This window comes from Vollenhovia emeryi, unplaced genomic scaffold (assembly GCF_000949405.1).
Source record: "Vollenhovia emeryi isolate VEMERY1.0 unplaced genomic scaffold, V.emery_V1.0 DF939231.1, whole genome shotgun sequence".
Taxonomy (NCBI): domain Eukaryota; kingdom Metazoa; phylum Arthropoda; class Insecta; order Hymenoptera; family Formicidae; genus Vollenhovia; species Vollenhovia emeryi.
This window is the reverse complement of record NW_011967135.1, coordinates 157675-172125: the sequence shown is the minus strand read 5'-3', so window position 1 is coordinate 172125 and position 14451 is coordinate 157675. Positions and strand designations below refer to the sequence as shown.

The 14451-nt window shown below is 36.5% G+C and overlaps 2 protein-coding genes across 7 annotated transcripts in view; one reads left to right on the top strand and one right to left on the bottom strand.

Moving 5' to 3' along the window:
* LOC105560405 (dopamine receptor 2) overlaps window positions 1-13978 on the top strand; it is a 25503-nt gene extending 11525 nt beyond the window's left edge. For 2 of the 5 annotated variants that reach the window (XM_012009515.1, XM_012009514.1), the window contains 2 exons: window positions 6716-6800; window positions 10602-13978. In XM_012009515.1, coding sequence (XP_011864905.1) covers window positions 6716-6800; window positions 10602-10727 — 211 coding nt within the window. In that variant the 3' untranslated portion in view covers window positions 10728-13978. Of the gene's footprint in view, window positions 1-6715; window positions 6801-7876; window positions 8218-10601 lie in introns of all 5 variants that reach the window. The other 3 variants (XR_001008825.1, XR_001008824.1, XR_001008826.1) reach the window with 3 other exon arrangements.
* Window positions 1-14451, bottom strand: part of LOC105560400 — a 43481-nt gene that overhangs the window by 25386 nt on the left and 3644 nt on the right. The window lies entirely within an intron of this gene.

Sequence of the window (14451 nt, the reverse complement as noted above, 5' to 3'; positions counted from 1 at the left end):
TTGGCTTGCGTCTTGTTTCAATGAATTTTACATTATTGTTAGAGATTTGATAACTAGCGATCGATAGTGCGATAAAAATTTAACATTCTTTCAACATTCTCATTCAACATGGACTAAAGTACAACTGAATGAGAATGTTGAAAGAATGTTAAATTTTTATCGCACTATCGATCGCTAGTTATCAAATCTCTAACAATAATGTAAAATTCATTGAAACAAGACGCAAGCCAAACTTTTTCTCGCATAATCTCAAATAACATATTTTACTTTTTAAATTGTAAAAGAAAAAAAAGTATTATATATTTGTATTCTTAGTACAAGTATCGTACATTATGAGATGCAATAGAACATGAACGAAACCCATGAAAGTGGGTGAAGAAATAAACGGTACGTAGTAAACTTTTTTGTATAATAGTATGAAGGAGTTTATCACTTTTTGTAGTTTGACTATAACCACCCCTCATATTATGCGCTACTACCTCGCTCTTTATTAAGTCAATAAATCAATAATATCCAGTTCATCGAAATTATCGTATCTATACAATAATGGAGGATTAAACTGTGCAATTTATTTAGTTTTTTAAATAATCTCATACCGTTGTATCTTAATATTGGTTAAAACCGAAAGTAGCCAAGTATGCCAAGGTCTTGTTAAGTAATTGACTTTTCCTTAACGAGTCCTTTTGTGATCGACGATGCGGAATATCCATGTCGCGAAAAAAAAAGATAAAAATGAAAGCGAGATCTATATAAATGGCGCAGTGCATAGTCGCCAAGATCTGGATTCGACATCGTCGAGACGTCGTGTCGCCTCACATTCGGCGCCAAAACGTCTGTATATATCTCGCCGTTACTTGTTAGTAAAAACGAAGAGATTCGTCGCGCCTGACTAAAAGCAATAAGTGGGAAAGGGAAGGAACGAGAGCGCGACGGAGGGTAGAACAAGGTAAGATCAGGTTTGGTAAGCCGTAGCCGTAAATCTGCGGAGCCCACCCTATGGTTCCCTACTTCTCTTTCTTAACTCCGTTATCTCAGTTTGCTCCTCTATGAACTTTGGTCCGGCTTGGATTATACGTTTTCGTAACGCGTAGAATCCTAAGAGAATAAAATCGACTTGGAAATTCCACTTCCACCGAATACTACACAGTTCATATATTTACTACGTATATTTCAATACATTCTTTCATTCTCTTCGGCTGTCTACCATCCAAGTTCTTCCCAATTATTATATGTACGAGATTAAGCCTTAAACTTTCGCAGATAACATTCTCGCAGTTCTTACGACTTTCTCCAGCAACTGCTACATATACAGTATATACTAACTTCATTGGTACTACTTGATACACATGAGTACATTTCCCCATACAATTAATTAGTGTTATTCTATTAATGAACGATTGATGAAATCTCTTTTACGAGATAACCGACTGTTTATGTAGTAAGTTTGAAAGTAAGTTTATACGTTTATATTCATTATGATGCCGACATCGATTTCCGGTGTGGTATGTCGCGCTCTCCAATCCGATTGCATTCCGGCAGAAATGCATTCAGCGCACGTTTCACTGTCATTAGAACGTAAACTCAACGCCAATAACTGATTACACGAGCATTCGCGCCAATCGGGCGAACGGGACCTTTCGTCCACACAGTTTGGTTCGTTTTGTCGTCAATATTGACCCGATGACCGGAAATCATGCTTGGATTCGCTCTGATTAACGATGCCATCTTACTCTCGGATTTTTTCCTTGACACAAAAGTCCGCGAAATAACATCGAATGTGTCGCACCGTAATCTGATTGTATGATCGATGGTGTAATAACCCTATGATATAAAAAGAAAAGGATAAACCTAACTTGGTTCCCTTCCTTCCGGTTGCTGGTGTTAAAAGCGAGAACACTAATGTCGAATCGATGTTCTCACTGTGTTAGGAGAGTTACTTTCTCTACTATTAATGCACTAATATATGAAAATGATAGAAACTAACGTTACACACATACTTGTACACTTTTTCATTATTTCTATTTTATTCATTGAAACTTATTGCCACATTGAAAGTTATTACATTAATAACTTATTGTGGTATTGTTAAAACTTTAAAAAGACACAAGTGAAATATATTTCAATGATTTCCTAAGTTAAAGATGATAGTGTATATTGCATGCACCACGCTTGTTTCGAACACTAAATTAGCTAATAATACTATAAAAGTAGGATTGAAATTGAAATCTTACATAACACATATTTCCAAATAGTTTTCAGCATACAATTAATTTTTAATCGGATTAATATAAAAGCGTCGATTACAACGGTGCAAAAAATAACCAACGCTAACATTTCAGAATTCAATAACGTCAATATCGCATCTAATATTTTCATCAGCAAAACGTATTCTTTAAAAGCAAATACTGTTGAAATATCCAATAACGATCAATCGCACGCAGGATTGAGTAAGCATCACGATATCACATTTGATTAAATACGAAATCCGACACGGAATAGTAAAGTAAAAAAGGATTTGTTTTCAATTTTTCATGAAACATGAATAACTACAACCAAGCACATCTGCAGAAAACACCTCGATAATAAGTGTTAAGTAACTGGCTAAATTTATAAGAAACTTAAATTATTAAAAATAACCTTTTCTTTTTCAAAACGATTGCTACAAATGCACATCTATATCGTTATATACAATATTTATTTTAAGTATTATAAACGTTTCACAAAATTTAATTAAAAAAAATTTTAATCTTGGAATTCTCGAATGAAATGTACTATAATATTTTGCACGTATTTCGTTATGAATTATACTTGAAAGACATTTAGAGAGTTTCCCAAGATTTTGTCATTTAATTAATTATATTTATTGAACGTTTTGTATATGATATACATATGTATATTACAAACAATTACAACAACAATAACCGTGGAGTAACATAAATTATTCGGTTAAGACAATAGATTCGTCGATTTTCTATCAACATCTGTGTTATATAAAGTTGGAAGTTTGAAATTCTTCAAAAGGACAATTAAAAACAAATTTGTTAACCAAAGAGAAATATATTGTAACCATTGGCGACAATTTCGCTTCGATTGTATTTGCTGCAATTGTTTGCAACTTTATTTGACAGATACGAAAATCCTTTGTACCAACCTAATAGATTATTGTCAATAACGTTGTTACGTAAATTTAAAAATCGACATCTCACCTCTTAAAATTTTACCTTCTTAAGTAAGCTAAACAGAGAGAGGTTTAATGAAATTAGCCGGGAACTTTTCTAATTAACTCGCTGCGAAGCTATTTTATCTGGGAGACGTGGTTAAATATTCCGCGGAATCTCGATAGACTTATTATGAACGGTTAATGAGCCAAGATAGTTATCGTATAACCGAGAAAAATTTTCAAAATATGTGACAAAGATATCTTTAAACGAAAGAAATATTAAACGTTAGAATATCGATTCATAACATTCAATTCAAATGAGATATCGATAGAAAATCGTGTATAAATGATATGCACACACACATACACACACGCGCGCGCGCGCGCGCGTGCTTAATCTTATTTATTTTTTTGTATCTCACTCAATCGAGATAATCTTGCTATAAAACATCCAAATCTTTTTAAAACTACTTAATATCGGACACCAAAGTTTTGACATGACGTAGATATATTAATCTTTTATAAGAACGTCTGATTCAAAAAGCAAGTGGATAAAACGAAAGATGTGAGATACTCTATATGTATGTGCATACTACATACTGAATGCTGTAACATGATTCAAAATACAGCGATCGCAAAAATATAAATAGGAAATGAAAGATGAAGCTCTTTCATTGGTAGTTTTATTTTTTAATAATGTAGTTGGTACATTATATAACATATGCTTTCTCGATTGCAAGCTTACTACACGTTATACAGATGGTAAACAGTAACTCGTGATGTTTTCGATATCTCATCGCATTTCAAGGAATGAAGAATCGTATCAACTTATTCAGTAGAAATAGAAGGTACATTTACTTACACGATTATAGAATAAAAAATTCGTGATAGTCACAAGACAGTTGAAACAGGTCATCCGTTTATTTATAGAAGCAATTTGGATGGATAGAAAATTACTTCTATAATTATCAAACAGCATCCAGCAAGATAGCCTATGATCAAAAGGAGAAAAGCTGGTGCGATGTCATTTTTGTCAATTTTGGAATTATCGTCTTCCTCGCTTCCCGCTACGTGATGCCTTTTGTTTAATAGGTTTGCCCAAAAGTCAATGAGACCAGCTTGAACGAGCAATTGAATCTTGTAATTAAATTCTGCCAAATACGGAAATTCTTGCCGAGTGGCCAAGGCTAACGGATAACTGCCCACGGTATCTTTTATAATATGAGCATATCCTATATTGCTAGTAGGAGTACGTGTCAAATTCAACATGACGACAAGAGCCAAACTAGTATTTCTTCCCTGGATAAGATCCGAGATCTGCTTGTTATAATCCTGTTGCTCAAGAATAAAAAATTTCTCACGAATAATTTTTCCAACGTGGTCATCCATGTCAGCTTTATCGGGCGTTTCTAACAATTCCGCGAATCGCTGAGTCCCGCCTGCTTTTAGCCCTGAGTTAGCTAATTCCTCCATAGTCTCCATCTGCATATCCGACGTGCTAATCAGATGATCAGCCAACGAACATAGATATAGTTGCGAGAGAAAAAATCCGAATAAGCACCAAGACATGAATTGAATTTTGCCGGAAGCTTTCGTCGGCTGACGAACTGGTACACCGAGAATCAATCCTGCGATGTCCAAAAATGTAATGTCACGAATGAGAAGTAGTTTTACGAGTCCACCGGCAATCAGAACGCAAATTATGGCGTACCAAATCTTGGGGTCGAACGGAGCTATCAAGCCACGTAGAGAAACGTTCGTTTCCGTCGGTATTATCCATGAGATATGCACCATACCGTAACAAGTCGTGTACGTCACTTTTCGACTGAAATCCCACAAGAGTCCACCGAACACTAAATCGTTGGTCGCATTATCAAGTCTCAGATGTATCTCGGTGTCCAGCGTAGTCCTGTGCATCCATTCGAGCTTCTCCCTCTTCAGTTTAATTTTCATGCTACGTGCAATTTCTTCCACCATTAAGCCTTCGATTCCACCAAAACGCAGATAATTGGTGTCGTTGACGAAAGACGTGAATGGAAAATTATTGAACATTGCCGCATTCACGGTAGCGTCGAGTAACGGTTGCGTTTTATCTGTAAAGCGCTGCCATCGAATTGCAGTAGCTTGCTGTTCACATCTGCCTGAAAACGCTGGCTCGGCAAGTGCGTACGATTCGTTGATCCGGACCGGAAGGCTACTGGCGAGCAGAACTGAATCTCCAACTGACGCCAATATCTCGAGCTTGAACATCGTTCGCAGTGACATTTGCTGTACAAGCGTACCAGCTTCTATCAAGAAGTTTTCTTTATCGGTGAACGGATTCGTTAGCACTATTATAAAATTGCAATGCTTGCAGGAATTGACAAAGGAGGAATCGTTCGCTTCGAGAGCGATTCCGCCCTCTGACAAAATAACAACGTTTGTCATAGCGTTGTGCGTTATATTTGTCAGACTGGTGTTTAATGTATAAATCGCACTTGTAACACGTAATTCGTCCAGCAATGGTTCTATCACAGCGGAAATGTCTTGCGGCACACCCGGTAGTAAGAGTGATATTCCAACCGGATATTCAAAGTGTTCCTCGATAAATGTCGCCGTACAAGGTATTAAGTTCTTCAACGCTTCGTCACGCTGATTTTGGCTTTCTATAAGACTTTTCAAGATAACAGATCGATCGGTCGCACGTTGCGACGGTACCTCGGTAACAAAAGCCATAAATATCAGCGCAATAAAAGAGATGCGACGTGGATGAAAGTCTTGCGGCCGATAAAAGTCCAATTTAATATTATCCATGTTTCCTGGACACTTGAGGCGTCACGCGTACCGCATCAATAACCACTTTGAAATGCAACGACGTCGAGTAGTACACACTGCTCGGATACTCGATTCGCGTCGTAACATATTCTAGATGGATCACAGAATGTAAATATCACGTAATGCCACTTTCGTGCACTCACTAGAAAGATAATCTGTTTATCATCCATTTAGCCACGTAGACTACTTATCCGGACTGTTATCGGTACATTGTACGTATACGACATAATATACACAATATACGTATACGCGGACGGACATAACGCGAAAAGGGTGTTTGCAGTTTTTACAAGTAATTAAATTATTGGCAACAAGACCTTCTGCCTAAAATCGAGTGCTGAACATAAAAATTGACAACATTTTCAATTGTATTGCACTACTACATCGAAAGAAGGCAATGCACGTGCGAGCATTGATCGCGTGTTACATTTTCATCGCCATGGCCTTTATGCAAATATTCGTACACACGATACTTGAAAAAATGCAGCAGTCATGCAATCTTGGCGTTAAAAGCCACACTTGGCGTCACGACATTGCGTCGTGACATTGCATAAACGCACTTGTCTATGTCGCATAGCGCAAATCTGATCGAGATATTAATTTGCATAGTGGTCCATGGCCATACAAGCACAGAAATTCATGCAAATAAATACTTTTCTCGTGCGATCATAATCTTATCACGTCGTGCGATTCGCAATTTGGTTAATGTTGCAAGCGGTATCATTTTCTTTTTTGTTACAGAGCTTTCGTCAGAATTTTATGCTACTGTTGCCCGAGACGAATGAAACGGCGGTATCAGCCAGCATTCAGGTGTAAACCAAGTCAGGTGAGTTTAATTTGCCTTTAAATATATATATAAACATTTATCGTTTTTTGAAATAAATATTATTAGTTTAAAGCAAGACATTAGAGAATGTTGAATAGCATACACAGCCCCCAAACTAAGAACAGTATTCATAATCAGGTCTTGTATTTAAGATGATTAATATTAAGATCATCTTTAGATACTTTGTAGTCAATTAAATATTTCATACAGCATCTTAGGTTAAACTTAAATGTAAGATGTGACTATGAATACCGGCCTAATTTTTAATTTCGACCCATTTCTACTTCGTACTAGAACAATCTTGCCTAAATTCATCTAGCGTTAGTGCCCTTCGTAAATTACCCTTACATAAGCAATTAAATTATAAAGATATTTTTTATTCACAAATCGAAACAATGGCGAATGAACAAATAAGAAAAGACCCATGTTGAAAAGATCGGGCTTGACACGATTGATTGAAACGAAAAGCGTAATGTAAATAAATGCCCCATAGTTTATGTCGAGAAATGTCGAGGAAACTGCACCTTTACTAATGCAATTTATTTGCACATAAACTTCTACTGTGACAATTAAACTAACAAATTTAACAAAGGTGCACGTCGAATATTAAAAGTTTCGCTACTGTAATTGATGCACTGTTACTTTGCCAAGAAGAGATAGAGACTAGGACAAGAGAAATAAGCAATTTCCGAGTTAACGATAATAGATATTATATTGTAACATGGTTGTTAGATAGCGCGCACATGCAATTTGGCAGTGAAATGTGCGGTGAATTATTAAGGTATGTCGTTAATAACATACCAATAAATATTCCCTCCATATAACTTGATGTAATAAATATCTACCGCGTGATGTTGATTAGCAATTTTTCATTTTTTAAAAGTTGATTGCCTGTATTATGGTTTTACCATAATCTGTTTAACGTATGCTGACGCGATGACATAAGAAATGTATAAAATTCCACTGGAATCGAAGCGTCAATAGGAATGCTGAAAGGAGCGACGCGTCACATGTGTCACACACTTAACGATTAATTATTAGATACGGGAACGTTTTTATTATATTCCTTTTTTCAGAAATTCGCATCCGGACGGTACTACTCCGCGTATTCCCTCCATCACGTACGGGGAAGTCGAGAAAATTCCGGCGAGCAAACCTACATTTAACAATGGAATATCATCGCGAGCTGGTCGTCGATCGTTGATCGTGAAATTCCCCTCGAGACCTTTTCTTTATTTCTGTTTATGTCGCTTTTCCCTCGTCCTTAATGCAACACAGTTAAAGCCGTATATATAGTTTAGCGACTGATTTCCAAGTAATCACGATCCTCCTCAGTCCGTTTTCCAAGACCCTTACATATCAAAGATCAACGAACATCAACGAATATCAACGCATTCCCATAGAATATAAACTCTCGGTATGTTTTTACTAGTAAATGTGTGACACTTGATCGTAAACACGCACTTGCACAAGGCACTGTTCATTATCTAACGATGCACTTTCTCGCTATAGATATTGTACTTTCCTCATTGGTAATTTTCTTCAAGGGTGATGTCTTATACTTTTAATTTCGATTTACAGATTATTTCTTCCAAGTAACAAGATATATCTAAGTATGTTATGTGAACAGTATAGCTTTATCGATCGTTGACATCGCGAATATGGAGAAAGGTCAAAACTTTTATAAAAACAACCGCAGTTTTTCGAGATCGTATAAGTTTAAACTAGCGAAAGAATGCGAATAATGAGAACTTTGGAGTATAAAAAATGCACGCGCATTTATTCTTCTTCCCATCTTATAGCATTCCCTCCGATATGAACCGATGATTCGAAAAGTTATATATTCAATCTATCCATTCCGTAACACAAAACGTAAATATTTTCGTGCGAGATCTCGTATATTTATATTTCGTACGAATTGCCTCGAAAAGTTTGCCTATAATCAGAGAGCACGAAGGATGCGCTACTTGAAAGATGTAAAAATTTGATGACATAAAGAACGTAAGCGACTGTGCAGATATTAGAAACGACAACAGTGCTCGTGATGCGTTGAGCTTTTCGTTCAAACTACTTCCTCGAGCGCAAAAATATTGCTGATATTTCATATTTCGACGCGCGATACGCCGTCAAGAAGACAATTGGAGTGCGAGACCGTGTGAGGTTTTCCACATTTTTATCGCGAAAAGTTTCTATTTGTGCAACACATAGCAGGGCATAAAGGATCGATGACGATGACAGAAATCTCGCAGCACTCGTGCGCATACAATTAGATAAAATTGGGGAATATCGATGCCAAAAGTCTTAAAATATTATATCGTGGGTACGAGGCAAAATTGATACACGTCCGCGTTTGAAAAATCTAAAATAAACGCGCGACCTCGTACTATCTCCAATAACCTACATAGATACTTTTAGTTTCGCGGTCGCGTTACCAGAAGGAAAGTCGCGGACGCGGGATATATATCGGATAAAAGTGGGAGAAGACAAAAATAAGGAGCATCATTTGACCTTGGGGAATTCAATACCCGATAGAACAAACGAGAAAACTCTGATGCGGTCACTATCCCATGAGATAGGATGAGACAGGACGAAAGACGAAAGACGAAAGACAAAGGCGAAACTTGACTTTTTCGCGTGAGTTATCGCGCGGGCTATATACGGAATAGCTAATTTTATAAATTGATCTCTCTCACGAATCAACGATAAATACATATATATATTGTCGACGAAATCCCCTCTTTAACAGCGACACATTGTTAATTAAATTGGCGAAAATATCGATTAGCGAGCAATTACGTTATCGTGGACGTTTAAGGCGTTTAAAGGCGAAAAGGCGAGAAGAGTGCCACAAAAGATATGTAAACACCCATCCATTTTGCCCAGTTTATTCACTTTGTCGGTAAACTATAAATTTGAAACACGACTCGTCCGCGCATTTGCGGTAGCATTTTTTTCACGGCTGACCGAATATCGAATGATTTGCTTTACGGCCAAGAGCTATCGAAAAACCGTTTAACCACCTAGACCCTCTCCCTATTCAGCCTGGGGTTGTCTCTTCGACCGCACTATTCGCACGATTCGGCGCAAAGCCATGTGTACACGGGGTATGAGCGTGAAGTGTAAAGCTTGTCGCTGATCCGTGGCGACCTTTAAAGGGAAGCAACGAGCGCAGAGAGATTGGTTGCGTTTGAGGCGAAGCCGATGGATCGATTGTCCCTAGGACGACGACAGGAGAGAGGAACCGATCGTCCCGTCGGATAAAAGTGCTCGGCTTCCGCGGAAAACAAATACGGAATTTTTAAGAAAATACTCAAGCTACGCAGCTATGTATGTCCGGAAACTCGCGAGGGTGAAGACACCAATTGTCGAGTCATCTCACACACACACACACACGTACACAATCGGGAGATGAATTAAATGATTTAACAAATTTACTACTGTCGACTGCTAATGACAATCCACCGTTTTTCATTTCTCACGCACTGCAAGCACCTCGCCAATGGCGGACATAATAATGTGGGAAGGAAGGTAGAATGTAATGGCGAAGAGCACGAACACAATTGGAACGGCCGGACGCAAAATTCTGTCTGTGTAAATTCGCTACCTTTGCTAGTTATCGAAAATCTATTTCTGTCCCAATCGAAGGATACATATATATGTTTCTATAGAGGAATGGAGGAGAACGGAGCAAGTTTACACGCTGCAAAGCGTGTAAAACCTGTTTGGTACTACTTCGATTTTCTCGAGATGGTGAAAGAGTCATTGGGAGAGCGTAATAATTGTTATGTCATTTTGTTTCAGTACATCTCCGGAATGGCAACGGGAGGGCAGGCGAGTAACGTGAGCTACAGCAGCGTCAGTCAGAGCAGCGACGGCGGCGTATGTGCGACCGGAAGTGGACTGGGTCTCCCCAGTAGCGGTATGTGACGGCACACATCGGCCCGAACAGGGCCACGGCGAGAACGAGCGATTCGATTCCGTGATGCGTGAGTAGAAGCGCGATTCCAACAATTGACTTTCACAAAAGCTAAAAGAATCCTTCTCATCACGCCTGAAAAATATCTCAAGAGATATCTCCTCGATCAAGTGCTCCGATGTGCTTCAAGATTACGAGATTGATGACGAGGCTCCTACGGCCGCGCCGGAATGAAGAAACGACTTGTGACTCTCAAATCTATATCTACATGTAGATTATTGTAGATCGCTAAATATCTACGAAACGTGTACTTAACATCAATTCATATCGCCACGATTTAAATAAGTTGTTGCATTTTCGCTCGCGTAATCACACTAACGAGCAAGTTAATGCCTTGTGAATATATACATACTATATATTCGGTCACCACCCGAGCTCTTGAAGAAAAGAGTTGAGATTCATAAAAAGCAACGTGGGGTAAAATCCGGCTACGATTACGACTTGGTCAGCGTAATGCGCCGCAAGAGACTCCACTTGTACATGTTCTATTCGTGTTAAAGAAATCTTGCAGGAAAAACGTCCTTTTACATGTGCAATTTTCAAGACACAGTCTCTCGTCTCAAGATTGGCTATATATATACATATAATATCGACACTACCGTAGTATTGTAATGTAAACACGTCGATATGAAATTAAATAACAATCGCTGATACAAGATTCCTTATCTAATTCTGTCTGACGCCGTTGATGCGACAAAAGCTAATTGTGTCCATTGGATATTCGTGACAAATTAGATAGCATCTGACTCGTTCGATAGAAAAGAAATATATAAATAAGAAAATTGGCGAGAAAAAGATCAATGTATTCCGCAAGCAATATACGTGTACATAGATTTTGTCGTGACTTCTTTGTAAACGTACATACTACGCAGGTAATTTTGCAAGAAGAAACCAGTCATGTATATTGACTAGTCTTAAGAATGGAAAGAGAGTCGGAGGGAAAAGCATTTTTTACTTTATTGCAGTTTATAAAATTTTTCAGATGAAAGGGCTTCCGCACCGGCTTTTAGAAAAATTTATTTTATTTCATTTCTGCAGCGTATACCTTTTATAATAATATCCGATTAAACACCAGCTAACAGTTACATAACATCAATTTCTCACTCAACAATATAAATGCAATATAACACATGTTGTACATAACAGTCACATTGTTGAATAGGAAATTATAATACATGTGTAACCGTCAGTTCCAATCGGTCAGTTGGTGTTTACTGGGATTATAATCCACGTTACAATTTCCTAGATTGCCCCGTTTATACGTCGATTAACGTACAATATATCACGCAATTCTCTTTCCGATAATCAATACAAGTATTGGAAAAGATTTTCTGTGAAACATAAGAGAACCGCAATCAAAAGCAATTATTTCTTGTTGCGATAAAGAGAAATGATCCTTTGATCGGTAGCTCAAGTATTCATAAATTGCCAACTTTGTAACATTTCTCAGAAGGCCTCTCTAAAAACAACAAATTATTAGCTTCTGATTTTTAACTATAAAGCATCTCCTTGTTTTTGTCAGACTCATTTCAAAAATGTACGCTGTAATATTTTTATTTAACAAATCTCTCGCTAAAAAACTTAACAAGTTTACACATGCCTCTTTGCTATTGGAAACAATTATATAATTTGGCTTTTGTCTATGTAACAGTGACTACGGGACCAAAAGATTTTACTCTAACTCTTTTTCTATTACTAATATTTTTCGAGATACATGACTTGATTTTCCATGAAATGTGTGTCTTGCCAGATATAAAATATCTTGGCAAAGATTACTCAACGTGGTGCTCATATTAATATGAACACTTGATGATTACAATAACGCGTTACAAGACTAATTAATACTGTTTTCAACGTCTTACGTTATAGTAAATCAATTCAGTTATAAAAAAAAGATAACAATCGGTAGATCTTGAACAGATATAAATAATATATCGACCGTTTCGCGTGAAAATTAGTAAAACCCATTTTATTCTTCTTATCAGCAAGAGATGAAGAAGCAAAGGATCATCAAATAAAATTGAAACTCATCTCTCTCATTATTAGCTTGTAATATAAACATTCCAATGACTGGCAATAGATTGTATATACATGTTAAGCGTGGCGTTGACGATAACCCAGTGAAAACATCAGCCTAGTTAAAATGATGTCGGTATGACATCAAAATCGTTATTTGACACTATCTGTATTGACGCTGTACGCGATAAAAGATTATGTGGAAAGGTGAAAATAGATGTCTATTTGATAATTGTAGTGTTATGTAAGAAAAACTCAAACATATTATGTTGACGTCCAAATTCTCATAATTCACTTTGCCATATCAATTATTTTTCTATTTTAACTGTATAAGTTTCTTCGATATTTCTTTGACTTGTTGCATATACATCTTTCATCTTGCGTTTCAACAATTTTTTCATAGAGCAAGTATTTTACGATTTATTTAAGGTCGTCAGATGTTAGATGACTCATCCTGTATATAAATATGTATTTATATTCAATATAATTTTGTTTTAGTTTTGCACTTATTCCTGTAGAAAGTAATTGTTTACTTTTGAACAAACATCGAAAGTCTAAGTCACCATCAAGGCATGGGACGTCTTGCAGTTAAATTATCATCATTTTGTCCACTCATATCGCTCATCAATTTGATGGCATTTTGACATCACTTTGATCAGGCTGTTTTCACTGGGAACACTTTAGCTTCGAATTATCAAACTTGGTATTTTATTTGACATGCAAATATTAATCGAAAATGCATATTATATTAAATTGGACAAAGTAGCGAATATCCTCATTAAATTCTCTCTTCTCCTTTTCTCCGAGCTTCTAATATTTTTCTACTTGACCTCGTCTATTTCTAAAAGATGTTATTTTAGTATAACCTTTCTCACACAAATTATTTGTCCAAAGGATTAATAATTACATTTTAGTGGAGCAATTGGTGTTTGTAAAAAGTCTAAATAACAAGTCGTACGATCGCTCTTTCAGGGAAAGCACTAGAAAAATTATTTTTTTTTCTTTGACTTTGTAAATATCATAAACTAAATAGAAAGAATCTTACTTTGTAATAAATATAGTCTTGTATGTACAGGAGTACAGAGTCTATTTAGAATCTCTCAAGACTGCACGTCAGTACCTTCAAAAACGGTGTCTGTAACGTACTGTCCTTTATAATAAAATAATAATAAAAATGTACTTCCTATTATTGTACACTTTATTGTTTTTCCCCCATCAACTTCCTTTTGTCCTAACAGAAATTGATTATTAAAAAGAAATAAACGAAATAATGTCTTTCCTTTTTCTTGAAATGGTTGTTTATACAATTTTACTCAATTCCAAATGTTAAAAATTTCTCTGGACGAATTAACAGCTGATTGTCTAAAGTTAGATATAAAGTTTTTATTGAGTGTGAAATGTTAATAATATTCCAAAAATTATGTATCGAATATCTAAAAATCTCAAAAGCCTTATTTTATTGATCTAATCCAGAAATCTTTTCTTCGCAACAATTACACAATCTAAGAATGAATTTTCCACCAAACAGATTTTGCTCCAAGGGCATGTATAGTGTAATCAACTGATAATGCCTGACTTTCCTCTATTACATTACTCAAGGATTTTTGAAACACATTTGATAGTAATGAATTTTCTACTTATCTACAAAAGAAAACACCG